Genomic DNA, 21,887 nt, shown 5'->3' with positions numbered 1-21,887 from the left:
ACTCACTGAACAAATCACTAGATCGACCCTCAGGGATCATTTCTTCACTTAATTCCAAATGGATAAATGAACACTGAGGGTTTAACTGTGTACATACTGTAGCCCTCTTTTTTAGAAACCAGCTACAGCAGATGATAGGAAACCTATTTTTATCAAACCTCTGTGCTGTTACTCCTGTGCCAGTTTAATCCATGTTATTTTCTAAAAGCACGCACGCACGCACACACGCACACACGCACACACGCACGCAGGCACACACAGAGTATGTCACTATTAGTCATAATTCTCCCACAGAGGTCATCAATAATAATATCCTCACTGTTGGGTGGAAACCTTGTATGTCCAAAACCCACAGACACACTTAACCACTTTCAACATTTTTTCCAAAATAACTAAAATAGCCGATCTACAAGCGCACAGCACTCTTATACGACAAAGTAAGGCATTCATTTACGAAAAAACACAAAAAGTTGAAATGTGGAGATACAAGGTTTCTGCCCGACAGCAATGATATAATACTATCTTGCCCTCGGCCTCTTTCTGTCCTCCTCTCTTTTCTCTCCCTCCTCCTCTCTCCTTTATCTTCCTCCTCCTCCCTCCCACTCTCCCTCCTCTCTCCTTCTTTCCAATGTGGGCATTTAGCAGATGCTCTTATCCACAGCGACTTACGACTTACAATAAGCAAGGTAAACACATACATAGAATGCAGAGAGACAGTATAGTGCCTCAATAACCTAGCATCAGTCTAAACTATGTGCTATCGAAATGACAATCTGTACATTGAAACTATAGGATACTACTGTAGGTAAATTCTTAGAGGAAACGCACTTGACTTACAAATGGATCGGTTTTTCACGTCTACACCAAATCTCTTTGCCAAAAATAGCAGATTTATTTGCTGCCCAGAATATGGATGCTGGGGTTTCAAGTGGTTAAATAACTTGCTATCTTTTTTTGTATACTTTTTTCATGTGGACTCCACAGTGATGCAGTCATGTCGACTACAGAGACGACACAAAATACAACATCGGGACAAAACAAAACGGAGACTAAACTAAATGAGACAAAAAGAACGGGCAAAAAAACATTGACACAAAATATACATCAGTATAAAGTGGAAACAAATAGAAAAACTGGAAAAGCAAGATACAGAGGCACAAAAACTAACCCATGTTCAAGTTCATATTCTTTACCACTCTTTTTCTCCAACTAGAACATCTGAGTAACAGATCATCATTTTGGGGGTCCTTGACATGAAACAAGTTTGAGAATCACTGGTATATAGCAACATTTTTTTTAAATATGGGGATTTAGAAGATATTTGTAGAATCCCCAGAAGCAAAGATTTGAGTAAAAAATGTTCGCTTGAAAATGTATATTTATATTCAAACACATTTTAGCGATTTCAAAAAAACAAATTGCAGATATACAAGCTCGAAAGAGCCAAAGAAATCTTAAAATGACACAGATGCGTTCCCGGATTGAATGGGTTAACACATTGTGCAAGAAAACCAACCTAACATCCATCTCCTCCTCTCCCCCTCCCCGTCTTGTCCCAGGTAACATCACCTGTGCTCCCAACGAGTTCACCTGTGCCAGTGGCAGGTGTATATCCCGTAACTTCCAGTGCAACGGCGAGGATGACTGTGGCGACGGCTCAGACGAGGTGGACTGCACTCCGTCCTCCTGCGGTCCCACCGAGTTCCAGTGTGGAAACTCCACGTGCATCCCCTCCAGCTGGGTCTGTGACGACGACGTCGACTGTCAGGTACTGTTATAGGCGGTGGTGGAAAGTAACTAAGTATGTTGTAATTGTACACAGTAAATGTTGAATTTTTACTTGTATTTTCACTCAAACCATGTACTTTTTACTTCACTACAAATATTTGACAGCTTGAGTTACTAGTTTGCAGATTTTTATTATTAATACAAATTTGGAAAACCTTGAGTTCCTTTACTTTGGTACTGGAACTATATTTTGATGCCAATACTTTTGCTCAATTAAAACTTTGAGGTCTTTTACTTTTTTTTAATCTGTTTATTGGGTTTTTGAAAATCCCCCCCCCCCATTTGAGGTAATTATTCATGAACGTACATACATACACAGTACATAAATACCCCTCATTTCTGGCCCGTACGAGCCCTTCTGAAAGCACTTGCAGTGCAAAACATAACACAACAGTGAGCAATAATGCCCATAAAGGGAATAGTTTTGTAACTTAATGTATGCCTAGCGATGCCCATGTTGGTAGTTTCTTTGCCCTCACCCACCTGCATGTGTAAATAATTTCAACCACAGTGGCCCAGCCTGCTTCAACAGCGTCTGTCTTTAATGACGGCAGATCAGGTCGGGTTATGAAAACAGACGAGGTATTTTCATTTGGTGGGGGGGGGGTGCCGCTTAGGGAAGGAGGAATGGCTGCGTCTATTCTGTCCTGCAAAGACGTTAAAACTCACATTATCTTAACCCATTAAGACCTGAGGCCTATTCTACAAATGCCTTCCAAATCAGTATTTCGCACACTTTCAAGATAAAAAAAGCCAAAAATAGCATATGTACAACCTCGCAGCGCGGCACAAAGTGACGCGCTGTGAGCTTGTACATCTGCTATTTGTTGTGAATAGCCAACAACGCTAAAATCTAAAAGAGGCTTTTCCGGTTTTCAATGGGTTAAGACTGTGCTACGGCACCTGCCTTGTTCCATTCTATCTCTCCCACCACCCCCTCTCTCTTCCTCCATTTCGACTAGACTCGGTCACGTGATCAGCAGAGGCAGAGCTGAAATTATGCTTGCATCATGCACTTGTTGCCGGGCTGCCGCTAGGATCCTTCTTTGCCAGGTTGGCAAGCTGAGAGGGAAGTCTTAAGTCTTCCGTCTCAGCTTGCCAAACTTGGCCAACGATTGTTGCTGCTTTTCCCAGAAACCGATGAGGTCATCACCTTACCAGACCATCTGGCTGTCTGTCCATGTGCTATTGTAGCACTGAGCCTCTTCTAGCCTAGTCTATATACTTTGTACATATGTATATCTGTACTGTATACATCGTTGCTGTCGGGCCGAAACCTTGTATCTCCATATTTTAACTCAACACTACAGTGTCACACTAAAGTAGCAAAAATAGCAGATCTACAAGCTCAAAACGTGTCTCTCATCGCGATGCATTTTGAGCTTCTAGATCTGCTATTTTTGCGACATTTGAATCCTGAAAAGTAAAGGTTGTTACACACCGGGGCGATTTTTTCGTGCGAATAATGCGTTTTTTTTTAAAACCTTATAAAGTCAATGGCTCCGTGCATGGAGCGAAAAAGCGAAGCGAAAAAGCGTCTTTTAATTATTCGGAACGAGTCCGAATTTTGCGTATATTCGCTATATTCGCCGGTGTGTAACAACCTTAACAGTTTTGGACATATGAGGTTTCACCGACAGCAATGATATGTATGTACGTGTGTCTGTGTGTGTTCACACAGACACACAACGCATACAGTACCAGTAACATACAATCACAGCATTTCATATACATTGTCATAGAGTAGCGAAATGGAACTTGGCTTTATAAGATGTCTCCTCCATCCTACTGTATGCGCTCCTGTTCAAGGGTAGTGTTGAAAATCAGTTAATTAAACGGCCGCCTTTCGACAGTTTCTCTGTCGACAGGACGTAATGGCCTGTTCAAAAAGTTCAGTTGGCTAGTCACGGTTTCTGGGCATGTGCTGTCCGGTTCAATAAAGTTATCGGGGGGTTGAGCCTCGCCTTAATTGCCCAGTGAAACGTCTGAATTGTCACAGTTGGATTGTGGAGTGCAGCTGTGAACGAGTGTTGGAAATGACAAGTGGACGAGACAAAGTAGGCTATTCAGCCGGAATCGTTTTCAGTCTGCTGTACGGGAGCATTATTACGGATTAAGTCTCAGTCTACCTATGACAAGAAACAAGTGGTGGATAAAACGACGGCTGCGTGCAAACACTGTGCAACACGTTAGGCTTATGCAATACTTCCGATATGATGACCCATTTAGGAAGCCATCACCGCAGTGTGTCTGTCGACGGTGACAGGAGGAGCGAGTCCCCCTTCTCCCTGCAGCATTTAAACAGTCACGGAGGCTGCGTGATTTCAGCGTATGATTTATCCCATTTAAGACCTTAAGCCGATTCTACAAATGTCTTCAGTTTTCTGAAACACTTATGTTGCTATAATATCAGTGGTTCTCAAAGTTTTTCATGTCAAGGACCCCCAAAATGATATGCATTTGGCTGCGGACCCCCATCTCAAAATATTTAGTTCCAAGGACCCCCCAGAAGCAAATATTTGGGTTACAAATGTTCGCTTAAAAAATACATATATATTCAAAGATTTGCAAACATTTTCATGGTTTTTCAAAAACAAGCTCATATCGCTGCACCGAGTGCCGCGATACGAGCTTGTAGATCTGCTATTTTTGAATAGCTAAAGTATAAAATAATACTTAGGAAGTGGTTATAATGTAAAATGGCAGATGCTTTCCTTCTTATTGGGTTACAAAGTACTTGCGCTTGACGATGCTTCAGCAGCACATAATTCATTATTGGAACAAATGAATTATAACTTGATGAACTGACACGACTAGGAATTGTCAAAGAATGATCCGACGCAGCCGACATAGCTCCTACTGCAGACGGATGGAACTCTAAAATACCGGGTGTGTGTTTGTCTTAGCCCATATGTCTGCATCACAAATATGTAGACGTGTGTGTGTGTGTGTGTGTGTGTGTGTGTGTGCGTGTGTGTATATTATATATCCACTATCCGTGTTGTATCTGACCTCTGACTGACTTGTTATTCTGACCTTCTCTCACAGTGTTCATTGATTTCCACTTTATTCCCTTCTTCCCTGTCTCCCTCTCTACTTTCCGTCTGTCTCTTTTCTTGTCTCTTTCCCTCTCTTCTCTCCTCGCTCTCATCTCTCCCTCCATTATTCATCCTCTCCTCTCCTCTCCTCTTCTCTACCCTCAGGACCAGTCGGACGAGTCTCCGTCTCGGTGCGGTCGCCCCCCCACCCCTCCGGCCAAGTGCTCGTCCAGTGAGATGCTGTGTCGTTCCGGAGAGTGCATCCATAAGAAGTGGAGGTGTGACGGTGACTCCGACTGCAAGGACGGCAGCGACGAAGCCAACTGTCGTATGTACTTTTAGATTAGTGTTGATTTCGTCGACTAAAACTATGACGAAAACATTTCTGTTGACTACTTTTTTTCACTTATGGCAACTAAATAAAAACTAAGCTATGATGACTAAAACTGACTAAATATACTGACAATTTTGTCAACAAATAAAAACTAGACCCTTTTTTTGGAGGGACTAGTGGACCGAAAATAGTTGATCTACAAGCTCACAACGTGTCACATTTTCGGCATGCAGCTAAGTGAAAATCTTTTTGATGCCATCACGGCCCACCAAAAATAAATTGTAGTCAACTAAATCAACTGTAGATTTAGGCGACTAAGATCTTATGATATTAAGTCGACTGAAACTAGACTAAAAGTAAAACATTTCAGATGACTAAAACATGACTAAACAGAATTTTATTCAACAGACTATGGCTAAATCAAAATTTGCTGTCAAAATCAACACTATATCTGGTGTTACGGTGCAGAAGAATGAAATTCTTACTTGCAAGTATTGTTGCTGACTATTATAAATGGAAGGTTTTTTCAATTATAAAATAATATATTTACCAACCATCAAATTGTAGTTTCATTGCCAGATATTATTAGTATAGTAAGATCTGGCAATTTTGTGGTAGTTTACTATGCAGATATATGTTGCTTACTTGTTGAACAAAGAATATTATTTAGGTAGCATGTTGTTTTTAGACGAATGCTACAGTGTGGGTTTCATGTTTACCTGGTAGCCTAGTTTCTTTGAAGTACCACATTGTTGTTCTCTTTGCGCTCTCATTATGTGACTGTTTACCTTGTTTGTTGACTAGAGTTCCCGCTTACTCTGATCTCACACTTGTAAGTCCCTAAATTGTAATATAGTTGCAGTCTGGTAAACACTTTGCTGTGGACAGTTTTATACAAAGAACAGAATTAATGAACTGTCGGCAGCTGTCAAAAGTGGGTACACAGTATAAACCTTGTTAAATTAACTCGGGAGTTTACGAATGGAACCACATGGACGTGTAAGAGTGTGTGCACTCTCAGAGTGAAACAGATTTGACTCTGTATGGCAGTGGTCTTCAACGTTTTCAGGCTACGGACCCCCTAGCAGAGAGAGAGAGATGAAGTAGAAACCCCCTCTATATTGTAGAAAATTGTGTTTCAGATTAACTTTTTTTTTTTCACTTGGTCTGCTCTTTTTCCCCTCTACACCAAACCTCTTTGCCAAAAATAGCAGATCGCTGCGAGGAGTTGAGCTTGTAGATCTGCTATTTTTGGCTAAAGTTCTCCTCAGGGATGCTAGGGTTGAAGTGGTTAATGTAAAACATAAAAATCCTATCACACAAAGATTTGGTGGCCCCCCTGTAGTAACTCTTAGGACCCCCTAGGGGTCACGGACCCCCTGTTGAAGACCCCTGGTGTATGGTGTAAAGCCAGATTTTGATCGCAGAATATGATCTTTTGTGTTTTTCCTCAGCTGTGCGAACCTGTGGCTCGGATCATTTCAAGTGTGACGATGGCAATTGTATTCCTGGCGGCAGGCAGTGCAACGGCGTCAGAGAGTGTACCGACGGATCAGATGAGATCAACTGCAAAAACAGTAAGCTCCACGGGGTCGCGACTGCGCTCATGTCATGTCATTTATTTTTTTATTCCCATTTTCAAGTTTCCACAACATCCAACCACACGGACAGTACATACTAAACACTTCAACATGGGACAGAACATCATATAAGAAAGCATAAAATAAAATGCTTCAAAGGAACTATATATATTCACATTTACACCACTGCCACAACAAGAACGACACTATAAAGATCTAAGCCTAGAAAGAAGTAGGTACTGACAGTATACCGAGTAAGACAAAAATAAAGACCAATTTTCATTAAAAAACGTACAGGTTTCTCCAGCTTAAGGTAGCCCAGTAAATCCCCAACCCAGTGTCTATAAGCAGGGGGAGAGTCCAATTTCCAGTTAAGTAGAATAAGCCTCTGGCCAAAAGAGTGGCATAAGCCACAGAATCCGACTTAGCTTTGGTTAGGGGTGACCCCTTCCGGCAGGACTCCAAACAAAGCCGTAATAGGGCAGGGGTCAAAATCTATACCAAAAAACATCTGAAAAACATAAGAACTCAACCCGTAAGTCACCAAAATGTATTGAATAAGATGGCTGGTTCCGATTTACATCGAGAACAAATGAGGTATCTGGGAATATCGTCCCAATTTCCACCCTAGGCCGGGGGGGAAGGTGGGTGCTTATTAGGAAAACCAGCAGAGTTATTGTTAATAAAAAGTTGCTCAAATGAAGTGAGGCCCAAAGCACACCAGGAATTACATGCTCCATCTAACAAGGACGGAGAAAACATGACATTTTGGTGTGTCGTGCCAGAAATGGAAAACTGTTTAAGAGCAGAGGTCAAACGGAATTGGTTCCAAGTTTTAATAGAATGCTCCACTATCGGCTTCTCGCCACATTTACTAAACTTCAAAGGACAGCACAGCAATGAATGCAGTGAAGAGGGCCTACAAGACCCTGACTCCATCCGCACCCATACACGCGGCCCTCTCCCAGTTTTGGCCGGCATCCAATACATAAGCTCCATAAAAATTTAAGCCCAATAATAAAGTTGGAAAATTAGGCATTGCTAAGCCACCAAGGTCCTTCGGCTTTTTGGAGGTGTTTCTTATTAATCCCATATAAAGGAGGATAAGGTACGTTCCAGAGATTCGAAGAAGGATTTGGGGATAAAAACGGGTTGACATTGAACAAAATACAACAATTTTGAGTAACACGTTCATTTTTGACAACATTGACCCGACCAATGAGCGAAAGGGGCAAAGATGGCGCTCGGGTGGCGCAGTGGTAAAGTCCCTACTCCCTGCCCACCACCACGGAGGTTGTGGGTTCGAATCCACCGTGGTGCATCCGGCTTTGTTGGGCTTCTGTACGAACACAATTGGCCCGTGTTCGGGGGAGGGAAGTCGTGCGGGGAGGATGATGTTGGTCATTGCACGTACACCTACGGGCTGGGGTGGCACCTGTCAGCGGGGGGAGTGTTGGGAGGGAGGAGTAGGAAGAGGGCCCTACGTCCTCCCGGTGGGTGCTCCTCCTGGTGAGTCGGTGGGATACAACAGCAGTGACAACAGAGGTGTGTGTGTGTGTGTGTAACGACTGAATTGGGGAGAAAAAGGTGGTAAAAAAAAGAATTGGCTACTCTAAAAAATAAGGAGGCAAAGATGTGAATAAATGCGTTTCTACGTGTCGTGTAGAAAGAAAAAAGTTGAACACAGTTAAACTTTTTGCGTGTGCGTGAGACGGGCACACACCTGACAGTGTCACGGGATCGCGCTCGCTTGTCGCTACGCCTGTCAGATTGCCTGCCCCCCCACCCCCCCTGCTTGAATGCTCGCCTCTTATTGAAAATGTATTACCATTGGCGGCAGTTGCTTCCCATGTGAGAAGCCCTTTACTGGCTTTTCTTCTCAAGGACAAAACTGATCCTCATGCACGCCGTTTTCTCTCTCTTCCTCTTCTCTCTTTCTTCCTACATTTGTTCTTAACTCTCAAACTCTTTCTGCCTCCCCTCATCCCTCTAGTTCTTTCCTCTTTTCTTGTCAGCCTTGTCATCTGACACACACAGTTCAAATTGTTCTTACAAGGACGGACACACACACACACACACACACACACGCACACGTCAAGTGGTTCTCGCAGAGATACACACACACACACACACACACACACACACACTACACACTCAGGGGTAGAATGGACTAAAGCATAAAAGTGTTCCATCTATATTCAAGTGCCACAGTGTGGCGAGGATACCAAGCAAAGGAGTATAATCTATTAATTGTTAAATATCTAAATAGGTCACGTACCACTGGGTGATCCATTGTAAACCTCTGCTCTCTCCGCACAGTGACCCAGTGTAATGGCCCTGATAAATTCAAGTGTCGCAGCGGTGAATGCATTGAGATGAGCAAGGTGTGCAACAAGGCCAGGGACTGCCCTGACTGGAGCGATGAACCCATTAAGGAATGCAGTGAGTAGAATGACTTCATAATACCCTTATTTAAGTGTTAAATGGTGCATTTGTATTGCGCCTTTATCCAAAACGCTTTACAATGTGCATCGCCTTCACTCACTCATTCGTTCATGCAAGGCACCAAGCTGCTCATCGGGAGCAGTTGCTCAAGGACACTTGAACACACGGGATCGAACCGTGAACCTTCCCATTCGCAAGCTTCTGCTTTACCTCCTGAGGCACTGATGCTCCACTGCATTTGTAAAAAAAAACAATTCAACCTGGCTTTCCTATTTTGGCCATATCATTATTGTAGTTGCTATCGGATAGAAACCTCCTATCTCCATATTCTAACGTTATGTGTTTTTTCATAAATTAAAACCCTACTTGATCATCAGGTAAATATGCCTTTCCGAGCCATGCAGCCCATCTCCTCTTTCTGTAGTGTGAGGCAGCTTGATTTACAAGTACATACCCTGGACATGACGCTAGTATGTCGCAGGGACTTACCCCCAATCCAACCCTTGATGCTGAGTGCCAAGCAGGATAGTCGTTGGTATGACCCGAACAGATCATACTACAGCATCACACAAAAGCATTAAAAGTAGCAGATCCAGAAGCTGGAGTTTTGTGCTTGTGGATCTGCTATACTTTTGAATTTGAATCCTGAAAAGCAACGTCTTGGACATATGAGGTTTCCACCCGACAGACGATTATGTTTGGCAAGCAGTAACATTACTGCAGCATCTGTTTTCGATGTATTGGCCTTGGGTTATATTTGAACCTCAACCTTGGACAATTTGCTGTTCACATAGAAATAGATTTTCGAAATTGATCGACACGATACTGACTGACTGGTAAAATGTAAACATGAACACCTAATCTATTGTCATAGCCATGACCGTAATTGTTGCAATGTTTTAGCTTTTGCTCTTTGTGCGTATATAAATATACTTCGCACTCTGTAGCTCCCAGTAGAAAATGTATTTAAATACATTTTCTACTGGGAGCTACAGTGTGCGAACCTCCCATCCTTTCCTCCAATGTACGTGTTGTTGCTCAGCACCTGAGAAGTTTTTGTTGGGAGGTGCGTGCTTCCCTCTGGACTATATAAATATACTTAACATTTGTCTCCGTCTCCCAGATCTGAACGAATGCCTGCTAAACAACGGAGGTTGCTCTCACATATGCAGGGACATGGTCATAGGCTTCGAGTGTGACTGTGCACCTGGTCTGCAGCTCATAGACCACAAGACCTGTGGAGGTACGGTCCAGATTATTACTCTGTTCATAGCTTTATTACTATGATTCACATCCTCGTCTGGACCTCTGGCAAGCTTCATTATTATCACTTTTACTGGAATGTATATGATCGTCATAAATCCGGTTCCTTAACCACTTTAACGCTATATACTTTCTTGACCAGGGTCCCCCAGGGGTCTATCCATGGTCCTCTCTTTTTTTCCCTCTACACCAAACCACTTTTGGTGTAGAGGGATGTTCGCCTATTACTGTATGGCATGCTCTGAATAGGGACGCTAGTGGCCATGTGGTTAGGTGGTTAAGTTCATACCGAAATGTTACTGACAATTTCTCTGAAGTTTGGTAGTTGCTGAGCTCGCTACATTTTCCATGTGCTCAACACTGTTCATATCACGCACGGATACAGCAACTTTTGACAACTGAGGCCACATCTGAGAACATCACAAACAGATATATTCTGTATCTAGGGAGCCTTTGATGTATGCTGCACACACGTGGGGTTTAGACGTTTATGTATGGATGCTTAGTCAGTTCCCCAGAGTCACAGGCCACAGGCGTTCTACTAGGGCTACAACTATCTAGCGATTATTCTATTGATTACTGTACACATTCATTGAATAATCCTATACAGTATATATCAACATGAAAAAAAAATCGAATCGATTTTTTGGAGGGGTATCTACTAAATCTGATTAACCACTTAAGCCCGGTGGCATGCACATTTTCCATTGTGAATTGGCCAGTCTACAAGCTCTCAGTCCATCGCGATGTGTAGGACTCAGCTTGTAGATCTGTTTTTGAAAATCAATTTTATAAAAATCGGTTGTGTTTTTTATGAACGATTTAAATCGATTACTTCGATTAACTGTTGCACCCCTACATTCTTTGTGTGTGTGTGGACACATTTACTTTCTCAGCCAGGCTGCAGCCCTTTAGATTTTCAGAATATGCATAAACCAGTATGGTTATCATCAGGCATTTCACCAGAGTAAGAGATGAAGGACAAGCCAACAGATGTGTTTGACTAATTAGTCTTCTCCTCCTCGTCTGTGCAGACATTAACGAGTGTCAGAATCCGGGAATCTGCAGTCAGATCTGCATCAACCTGAAGGGAGGTTACAAGTGTGAGTGTCACAACGGATACCAGATGGACCCGCCCACTGGAGTCTGTAAAGCTGTGGGTGAGTTCAACGCATTACAAATAAACAGCTGGAGTGTGGCTTTTTTTGGCAACACTTTCTGGTAGCTACTTGGTCACTACAGCGTGCGTTGGTTGCTTGTTTTTGCTGCTGACTTCGCTAATAATAGAAAGGGGGAAAGAAAAACATTTGTGTGAGTGCCTGTGTCATTTTACCGTTAGTGATGGGGACAAGACACCGGTAAACACTTGAGACAAAAAAAATGTTGTGATAGAGCAGAGGTCACACTGGTTATTGTGGGAAAATATGTCAGTGAAAAATGCTATAAAAAATAAATGAATAAAGAAATACATTTTATATTAGGTCTCCAGTAGCCAACAGTAGAGGACTGTGGTTGTACTGGTCAGCTCCCAGTAGCCAAGAGTAGAAGACTGTGGTTGTACTGGTCAGCTCCCAGTAGCCAACAGTAGAAGACTGTGGTTGTACTGGTCAGCTCCCAGTAGCCAAGAGTAGAAGACTGTGGTTGTACTGGTCAGCTCCCAGTAGCCAACAGTAGAAGACTGTGGTTGTACTGGTCAGCTCTCCAGTAGCCAATAGTAGAAGACTGCGGTTGTACTGGTCAGCTCCCAGTAGCCAATAGTACAGTATATGACTGTGGTTGTACTGGTCCGCTCCCATTAACCAACATTGGAAGACTGTGGTTGTACTGGTTAGCTCCCAGTGACCAACAGTAAAAGACTGTGGTCGAACTGGTCAGCTCCCATTAACCAACAGTAGAAGACTGTGGTTGTACTGGTCAGCTCCCAGTAGCCAACAGTAAAAGACTGTGGTCGAACTGGTCAGCTCCCATTAACCAACAGTAGAAGACTGCGGCCGTACTGGTCAGCTCCCATTGACCAACAGTAGAAGACTGTGGTTGTACTGGGTAGCTCCTATACTGTAGGTTTTAATTTAACAGACTGTGAAACATGGGTTTGTTTGAAGATGAGTGTATTTTGCAGAGGATAGCAAATGTTGCTGATGTGCTATAACATTTCAAAAAGATAAACAATAATAGCCCAGATGGGACTGCGAGTTTATAGCAGTCCTGACAGGCCTCAGATGTGTCACAACTGTAATGATGTCACCCTCTAGGCTGGAGATCACATGATGTTTATGGTAGTAAAAAGGGTTTATTGTGTTTGTCATAATGACAATGACAGTCAATGTCCCCTCAGCCCCGACCGGCCCTGGTCTCGCACACGCTGTAAAATCCTCAGTGTTAATTCAACTCTGAGAGTGTTTGGAGTTACTGAGTTTACTGTGTGCAGGACCTTTTAAACCCAACGATTATTTGATGATACAAGCGTCCCTAAAACAAATGATGGCCAGTAAACTTGTGCTGTGGGTGAATGGATGACAGGGTGACTAGACGACAAGTATCTGTCTCTGTCAGTGGTTTTCAACCCTTTTCATATCAAGGTCCATTATTTATTCGGCATTTGAGCCACGGATTCATCACCATTTGATGAGATTTAGCCTCTCAGACCCAAGACTTAGAATATTTTGTTATCGTTGGGTAAGATTTTGTCCACAATTCCATGCTGTATTGATGTTGGTACCATAGGAGAGATAACAGGCAAACATTGATCAAAATAACAATTATTTTAACAATAATTTAACTCTTGAGAGCGTAAAATGAAACCCCTCAAGGATCACCCAGACTACTGCTGTAGACAATCAGGTATACTGTAGACCAGTGGTTCTCCATCTTTTCTGGATCAGGGCCCACTTGGAAATCTCAAGTGTTTGTGGTGCATTTTCAGAGCATGTTATGATAAATCAATCGATTGTCGGCTTGGATCAATGGAACTATAATATATATTTGTTATTATTATAATATTTTTTTTGCTTTGCATTTGTCTTATTTTTGCAATATACCTGTTTAAAATGTGCCTGCTATCCACCTGTTTCCGCAGGAATTTACTGGGGCACAGGCCCTATGCACAGGCCTGGTATATGTATAGCCTACAACCGGAACTGACGCCCACTCCGCTGGAAACTTGTGGATACTAGAACTACAATTTCAGTGCCAGTATACACGTACTGTATCTGCTGTACATGGTGGCTGTTTAATTTCTGTAATATACTCTAGTCTAGGAATCTAGGAACCTGTATACTGTAGACTCTCTACCTCTAATTAGTACTCTGAATAGACTCTACCTCTTAATTAGTCATCTGAATAGACTCTCTACCTCTTAATTAAGTACTCTGTAATAGATTCTCTATGGGTAATGCAAATGGTAATGAGGGATCAGGGATAAGTCAGTCATGGTTAAAGACAACCTAACTCTGCATCTGCAGCATATCGTTGGCTGTCGGTCAGAAACCTCTATCTCCATATTTTAACTTTTAGTGTTTTTTCGTAAATGAATGCCCTACTTGATCATACTACAGCGTCACTCAAAAGTTTCAAAAACAGCAGATCTGCAAGCTCGAAATACGCTGCGAAGTGACGCATTTTGAGCTTGTCTATCTGCTATTTTTTTTATTTGAATCCTGAAAAGTAACAATTTTGGACATACAGTATGAAGTTTCCACCCGACAGAGACGATATCTGCAACGGTGCATCTCTCAACCAGGTATCCTCTCCCTGTCATTCTGATCCATTGAACAGCGAAATATTGATTAAAACCAGGACAAGCGTCCTGTAAGTCCATATGGGCTGGCCTTCCTTGGAAGCATGACACTTTAATAAAGAAAATCAATCAATCATTAAGCCTGATTTATAGGCTACTTCAGTCGTATGACGGTCTGTGTCCACAAAGCATTTTATGAGCAGAGGAGCGCTTTGGATATTGTTAATGTCAGGCAGAAACCTCTTGTCTCCATATTCTAACTTTTTGAGTTTTTTTTCTAAATTAATGCTTGATCATCCTTTCACTCAAAAGAAGTAGATATGCAAGCTTGAGTTTGAGCTTGTAGATCTGCTACTTTTGCAACAAAAAAAAATTAACCCTGAAAAGTAACAGTTTAGTTAATCGACCATTGTTGTGCTCGAACGTCGTGTCATCTGCTAGAATAGCACAAATGGCCTAGCTGAACCAACGGTAAACATGGGACTTCTCCCATGGCTGTGGTAACGATTCAACGCCGGGTCGTAAATTACCAAGGTTGCCCGACACAAGACGGGAGGATCAAATGAGCACCGCTCCTCTCCAAAGGTTAAACTATTTTCTGCTTGAAGTGCTCAGGGCGCTCCGCCAGAAAATGCTGGACACTTTGCTCGGTCGCTGGGAAGAGAAGTGTTCCACTTCCAGCATGTCTTTACCATGGAAATGCATGGCAGACAGGCACAGGCAGCAAAAAAAAATGGTTTCTGTGGACAAAGGCCCTTGATGGTGTCGTGTGGCAAAAAAATGCCGATCTACAAGCTCACACAAGCTACACCGGTATGCGATTGAGTATAAATTCTTAAGCATATCGTCTCTGTTGGGTGGAAACGTCATTATTTCCTAAACATATCCTTTTTAGGTTACTTCTCAGGATTGAAATAAAAAAATGGCAAAGGTAGCAGATCTACAACCTCAAAACGCACCGCTTCGTGTCACGTTTCGAGATCGCGGATCTGCTACTTTGGATGCTTTTGAGTGATGCTGTATTATGATCAAGTAGGGGGTTAATTTACAAAAAATAAATAAATATGGAAATGGGAGGTTTCTGCCCGACAGCAACGATAATAGGCCTAGGCGATCCTTCCGAATTTTTGCCCCATAACGACATGCCCAAAATAGGAATACCAGGGGTCAATCTGCCTCTGACCCCCGTGGGCTGAATCTTCTCTTCTGTAGGCAAGGAGCCGTGTTTGATCTTCACCAACCGTCGTGACATCCGCCGCCTGGGCCTGGAGAGGAAGGAGTACACCCAGATCGTGGAGCAGCAGAGGAACACGGTGGCGCTGGACGCCGACTTCAACCAGCAGAGGATCTTCTGGGCCGACATGGGCCAAAAGGCCATCTTTAGGTAAGAACGAACCCACACACGCATGCACACAAATAATTGCGATAATAACTATTTCATTGTTTCTGTTGTTGAACATTATGAATAGAAATAACATTTCTGTTTGGCTTTGTAAAGTAAAGTTGCACAGGGCAGATATGACAAATAACTTGCGTATTTAATAACTTTATACTTAAAAAAAAAAAATTCAACATGGAAACGATTATGCCCAAAAAATTGCGACTGTCTCAAATAATTACGATTAGGTTATTATTGTGACAGATACAGGAGATACAGACACACATATCGGAGGACATACAGACACGCATATCGGAGGACATACAGATACAATCGTACTGGAACACACAAGTATTCACAAAACATATTGTTGAGACTGAAGGATCTACTGTATAAAGGTGACAATCACAATCAGTAATCAATACTACTGACCAAGAGAAACCTTCTCATTGATAACATAAGAAAAGACCGTAAGGTCTAACAATGAAGTCTGAATCAGAAGTACTCTTTATCTCATACGTCTCCATTTCTACCCCCCCCCCCCCCACACACACCTCTCTTGCACTCACTCCCTCAATCCCCCTTTTCTCTCACTCCCTCTCTCTCTTTCTCTCTGTCTCAGTACTGTGATGGATAAGCGTGGGGACGTTGGGACCCACAGCAAGGTGCTGGACAACATTCAGAATCCCGTCGGCATCGCCGTGGACTGGATCTACAAGAACCTGTACTGGTCGGACCTCGGAACCAAGAGCATCGGCGTGGCAAACTTCAACGGCACCAAGCAGAAGGTTCTGTTCAACAGCGGCCTGAAGGAGCCGGCTTCCATCGCCGTTGATCCACTCTCTGGGTGAGTGTGTACACATGCTTGCATGCATACATGCCTAAGTGTTTTCTTGTATGTATTTTATACGATTTTTAAGTGTATGTTTGTTTGTGTGTATAACTGTGTGTGTTTGTGTGTGTCCAGGTTCGTGTACTGGTCAGACTGGGGAGAACCAGCAAAGATAGAGAAATCTGGAATGAATGGAGTGGACAGACAGGTGCTGGTGGACAGAGACATACAGTGGCCCAACGGCATCACTCTAGGTACGCACACACACGCACACACCCGCACACACACACACACACACACACACACGCGAGCACACACAGGTTTGTATTACTTACAGTGATTTTATGAATACCTGCTCTCCTCTCATTTCTTCCTCCTCTCTGCTCTTCTCATTCCTCTCCTCTCCACATCTTTCAGATCTGATCAAAGGCAGGCTGTACTGGGTGGACTCCAAGCTTCACATGCTGTGCAGCGTTGACCTGAACGGAGACAACAGGAGGAAGGTTCTACAGTCTCCAGACTACCTGTCTCACCCCTACGCTCTCACCGTGTTTGAGGTACGCCTACCGCCCCTGTAACCACACAACACCAGCCCTAAATCCTAGTACAGTTATTATGGTTTTGCTATTTTTGTTGTCTCCGCCAGGCCGGACAGCCGAAGGCCGGAGACTGTTTTTGCCTCTGTGTGTCTGTGAGCAGCTTATCTCCGGCATCCTTGGGCCAATCGGTGTGAAACTTTGCACACACACTCCCAGTAGGCCAAGGAAGAGCCTCTCCCAAATGTTTTTAATCGGCCTCATGGTGGCACTATAACAGGCCGCTTCACATTTTCGCCTAAAACTCTTGAACAATAAAAAACTAAACTCTCTGGATTCCTTTTTGCTACAACTACTCCCACAGATTTCTTTCCAAAACTCACACAAATCGGTACAGATTATCTCTGTGATAAAGATGTATCTGTGAAATTGATCAGATTCCGTTACGATTGGCTACGATTCGCGTTCAGAATTTGTGGGAGGGACCCGTTTTGCACAAATACTTTCATTTTGCCTTTTTGTTTGTTTAGTTTTTATTAGTTTTCAAATCTGTTTTAGTGTTAGTTTTAGTTGGGGGTTGGATTCTCAGTCAGCCCCCTGTTTTTTTCTAGATTCTTTATCTTCACAAGATCTTCAACTGAAACTTGCTTGCAGTGAACACAACACACACAGGCCTTTTACTGCATGGCTTTAGGTATAGCAGGCGGAGCCGTCCACTAGAGTCTGTGCGTGTTTGTCTGTCTGTTGGGGGCTAATGTTGCAAACCACTGGCCCGATCTGTGGCAAATTCCTTGTACACACTGCCAGTAGGCCAAGGAAGTACCTCCATGCATTTGTTTTTCAAATTGTGAAACGAGCTGTTCAACCAAGGCTTCACTTTTGGCGTCTTTGTTGATGGACAAAGGGAGTGCGGTGTCGAGTGTGACGTTGGTCAGTGGTTGTTTATACAAATATCAGGCCTTCGCTTTGGCCCAGATAGTTCTACACAAGACATTGTTATGACATCATCAGTATGATATCAGGGCAAGCCCAAATATGGAGTTTCACACAGCTCCAGACTTGCTTCCAAGTACTCTGATAAACGGGTAATGCACTTGTTTGTCCTAGCAGCCCAAGCCCAGGCAGTAGACTACTCAATACAGACTGATCTGTGTAAAAAAAATGCATTGTTGTTCAATGCGTTGCGATGCACTGTGAGGTTCTAGATCAGCAATTTTCACCAAATGTTCACCCCAGAATATGGACGTATGGGTTCATGTGGTTATTGCTTAGAATCGTACAATGGTGTCTTGTGCTAAAAATCCTTTCTACAAGCTCACATCGCAACGCATTACGAGCTAGTATCTGCATTTTTTGGGGGGTGACGCCGTGGTACAGCAAAGTATAAATCAGGCTTTACTTACTAAATCACTGCCTCCCTCACACTCAATTTCATTTTTCTTTTCACCCCCCCCCCCCCCCCCCCCATCCCAGGACCGAGTATTCTGGACGGACAGACAAAACGGGGCCATCTACGGAGCCAACAAGTTCACCGGTTCAGAAGTGGTGACTCTCGCCAGTAACTTGAACGAACTACAGGACATTATTGTTTACCATGAGCTGATTCAGCTGTCTGGTAAGAGTTAACCGAGGGCTTTAATGTACAGTATATGATGCTACCTTTCAGTGTAAATGGCCCGGGGGTGGGGGGGGGAACATCATAGGACTGGCCCATAGCGTTGTTGTCCATCACCTAAACCAGGGGTCTTCTACATTTTTCAGGCCGAGGACCTCTTTGCTGAGAGAGAGATGAAGCAGGGACCCCCCCACTACTTAATTGTATAACATTGTGTTAAACTTTTTCATGGATTTCATAGACTGCTTCATAGATTGTTTGCACTGCCATCAGTGTTGTGTAAATTAATGTCTGTTTGTTTACACATTATCTTTTCTATTATATACGTTTACTACAATACTTAGTAAACTTGATCTTTAGCTCGCTTTTGCTTTACACCAAATCTTCACTGAAAATACCCGATCTTCAAGTGCACAACGTGCTTTGTGAGCTTGTAGATCTGCTATTTTTGTCCCATCCCCCACAGAATAGGGATGCCCCCCCCCTGTAATAACTCTGAGGACCCCCTGCTGAAGACCCATGACCTGAACACTGAATCCTCTCCTGTTCTCCAGGTACTAACTGGTGTTCGGAGAAAGGAGAGAATGGAGGGTGCAGTTACATGTGTCTGCCGGCTCCACAGATCAACAAACACTCGGCCAAGTACACGTGTGTGTGTCCTGAGGGCCAGGAACTGTCTGCAGACGGCCTGCGATGCAGACCAGGTGAGTCGTCCAGCCCTCGTTAGCGCTGCAACCAAGGTTGCAACAGTTAATCGAACAAATCGATACAAATAAATGAAAAGTTGATAATTTAATAAAATAATTGCTTACTAATCGATCCCTGTTTTGGTGTGATCTAGATTTTGATGGTATATTGTAGTGAGTTATTTACCAAATATTTGTATACAAATATTGAGACTGCACCACACGATTCCCAAACCTGTTGTTTTGAGGAGCGCTTGCTTTGGTTTACTGACTCTGCGTCCTGTGGCTATTCAAAAATAGCAGATATACAAGCTCATTGTAGGTCTGCTATTTTTTTTGAAAAGTCTTGAAAACTTAACAGATACATTAACAGACATCATCAACAAATACAAAAGGCCATATTTACAGAGGAGAAGGAAAGAGGGAGTGTCATTTGGTCCAGAATTCCTTTACTGTTTATGTACTGCAGGTATAGAGATAAAAGAGAAACGTCATTCTTGTTCATGAAGTAATAGTTCTTACACGTGTAATAATGGTCAATATTAACCATCAGTCATTCAGCTGGATGCTTCTAGACCCCACTCAAGGACCCCTTGGAATCGCCGGACCCCACGCTGAGAACTAAACATGTCGGTTGCAGTTATTTATGTTAACATGTAATCTAATCAGTTTTTCCCCAGTTAGCTATTCAGCTGTTATCAGCTGGTGAGAAAGGCAGGTTTATTATTTGTATAGCACAAATATTTATTTTAATACACAAAGGCACTTCACTGAGTCCCCTTCTACGTAAATCTACACCTATGATTGTGCGTATTGTTTTCCCATCTACAAGGACTGGGAAAGGGAGCATGCAGAATCCTGGTCATTTCAGCTGTCTAAGGAGGGACTGGTTAACGGGGACTAACAGTACACTCTGACTGTTAATTTTATTAGGTAAAGTTAATTCTTACCTGGTAGGCTAGGATGCCAAAAGGGTATCAATCAGTTCAAAAGCAGTCATAAAAAAATGGTATGATGGTATGGTATGATGAATATTATGCGTGTGAATCTACCATTTTAAAGAAGGCAGGGTCTGTAAGCTATAATGGTTTGGCAGTAACTAAAGTGACCCGAGTATTGTCGTTGTCGGGCAGACGCCTTGTATGTCCAAAGCTATTAACACGAAATGGGGAAAAAACCCACAGACACACTCAACCACTTTAACTTTAAAAAGAAATGTAAAAAATTGTATTTATACAATTACACAATGTTGCGACTCGGGGGTTTGTAGATCAGCTATTTTTGCTACTTTTTGTGTGACTAGAACAGTGCCCGACTCGGGAACGATGCAAGTTTTGAACGCTGCAAATAGGAAATGCATGCCCCACCCTGTTATGCAATACCCATCATACCTGTTGTCAGAGGACCCATTGTGCCAATATATGGAGATCTCTGTATCTGTCAATCTACCTGTGTCCCTTTTGTGCCCATATATGGAGATCTCTATCTGTGTGTCCTTGTCCCTTTATGCTCATATTTGGAGATCCCTGATGTTATCAGTATACGTCCATATATGGGTATGCCCATATATGGGCATATCAGGGGTATCGTACCACTTGTCCTTGTGCAGTGGTAAACGGCTGTGGAGAATGTCTGAAGAGTGCAAACTGACTGTGAAACGTGGACTAACTAATCAAATGGCAGGTGTGGGGAATTCGACAGCAACAATATGAAAAGGTTAAACTGTCGATGTGGTCTTGTTGCTCAGTTTAATGCCCGCTTCAAGCGCTCGTTGCATGCATTTAACTCCAAAAGTGATGCAGTCCTGTCGAGCTGCTCTGCTGAATCTCTGGATTGAACTGTGCTTGATTTTTAAACAAACTAAATGGAGAAGAAAGCTGGCCTTGTCATGTGGAACCCAGCAGAACATAGAAGTAATTGAGTCTTGTTCTAATGGGTTAAACTGGATTTGATGTTGAAAAGAGTTTCTGTGTGTGTGTGTGTGTGTGTGTGTGTGTGTGTGTGTGTGTGTGTGTGTGTGTGTGTGTGTGTGTGTGTGTGTGTGTCCTTTATTCATGTAGTGATAGTTGATATTGGGCCAATATTTGCATTTTTATCGGAATCAGCTGCTAAGGATGTCGACAGGGAATTTTATTATTTAGTTTTTTTCAAAATATAATATTATTCTGAATCTTTTAGGGAGAGAGCATAAAATGGGTTGATATCGACCTGTCAGCCTCCCTGTTTGCCCAAAATATCAGGATCAGCCTTGAAAAATCCATATCGGACAACCTATATTCCTGAGTACAGTGTGTGTTTGCGTGATTATGCGTGCCCACAGCATCACATTGAGTGCGTTTGTGTGCTATCCATGAGCGTGATCTGAGCAGCCATCTGCTGGGTGAAGCTCCTTCCCCTGTCCCGGCGACCAAAAAACCCTCTTCTTTCTCTTGCCTCAGCCACAAAGCGTCCTGTCTGTCTGACGTTAGCAGTGTGACAGCTGAATAGAAGCTGTGTCACTATGTATGATCCTGTCTTCTCAACCCCTTCAGCCCCTACTGTCTCTCTGCTGCCCCCTGCCTCTCACCCTGCTTTGTTGTCCTGTCAGCTTTGTGTGTGTGTGTGTGTGTGTGTGTGTGTGTTTGTGTATTACTATACTTGTGGGGGCCAAATGTCC

The 21,887-nt window shown here is 43.0% G+C and overlaps 1 protein-coding gene across 3 annotated transcripts in view; it reads left to right on the top strand.

Annotated features, from left to right (window-relative positions):
- Positions 1–21,887, top strand: part of vldlr (very low density lipoprotein receptor) — a 69,540-nt gene that overhangs the window by 31,393 nt on the left and 16,260 nt on the right. For 2 of the 3 annotated variants that reach the window (XM_084046939.1, XM_084046938.1), the window contains exons 5-16: positions 1,560–1,768; positions 4,992–5,154; positions 6,615–6,737; positions 9,060–9,182; positions 10,309–10,428; positions 11,483–11,608; positions 15,397–15,568; positions 16,185–16,409; positions 16,530–16,648; positions 16,812–16,951; positions 18,404–18,545; positions 19,100–19,249. In XM_084046939.1, the coding sequence (XP_083903065.1) occupies positions 1,560–1,768; positions 4,992–5,154; positions 6,615–6,737; positions 9,060–9,182; positions 10,309–10,428; positions 11,483–11,608; positions 15,397–15,568; positions 16,185–16,409; positions 16,530–16,648; positions 16,812–16,951; positions 18,404–18,545; positions 19,100–19,249 (1,812 nt within the window). The remainder of the gene's footprint in view (positions 1–1,559; positions 1,769–4,991; positions 5,155–6,614; positions 6,738–9,059; positions 9,183–10,308; positions 10,429–11,482; positions 11,609–15,396; positions 15,569–16,184; positions 16,410–16,529; positions 16,649–16,811; positions 16,952–18,403; positions 18,546–19,099; positions 19,250–21,887) is intronic. The other variant, XM_084046940.1, reaches the window with a different exon arrangement.

Source organism: Gymnoscopelus microlampas, assembly GCF_963454915.1.
Source record: "Gymnoscopelus microlampas genome assembly, chromosome: 21".
Classification (NCBI taxonomy): Eukaryota; Metazoa; Chordata; class Actinopteri; order Myctophiformes; family Myctophidae; genus Gymnoscopelus; species Gymnoscopelus microlampas.
Note: the sequence above shows the minus strand (reverse complement) of the source record. Positions and strands in the feature narration are given on the sequence as shown.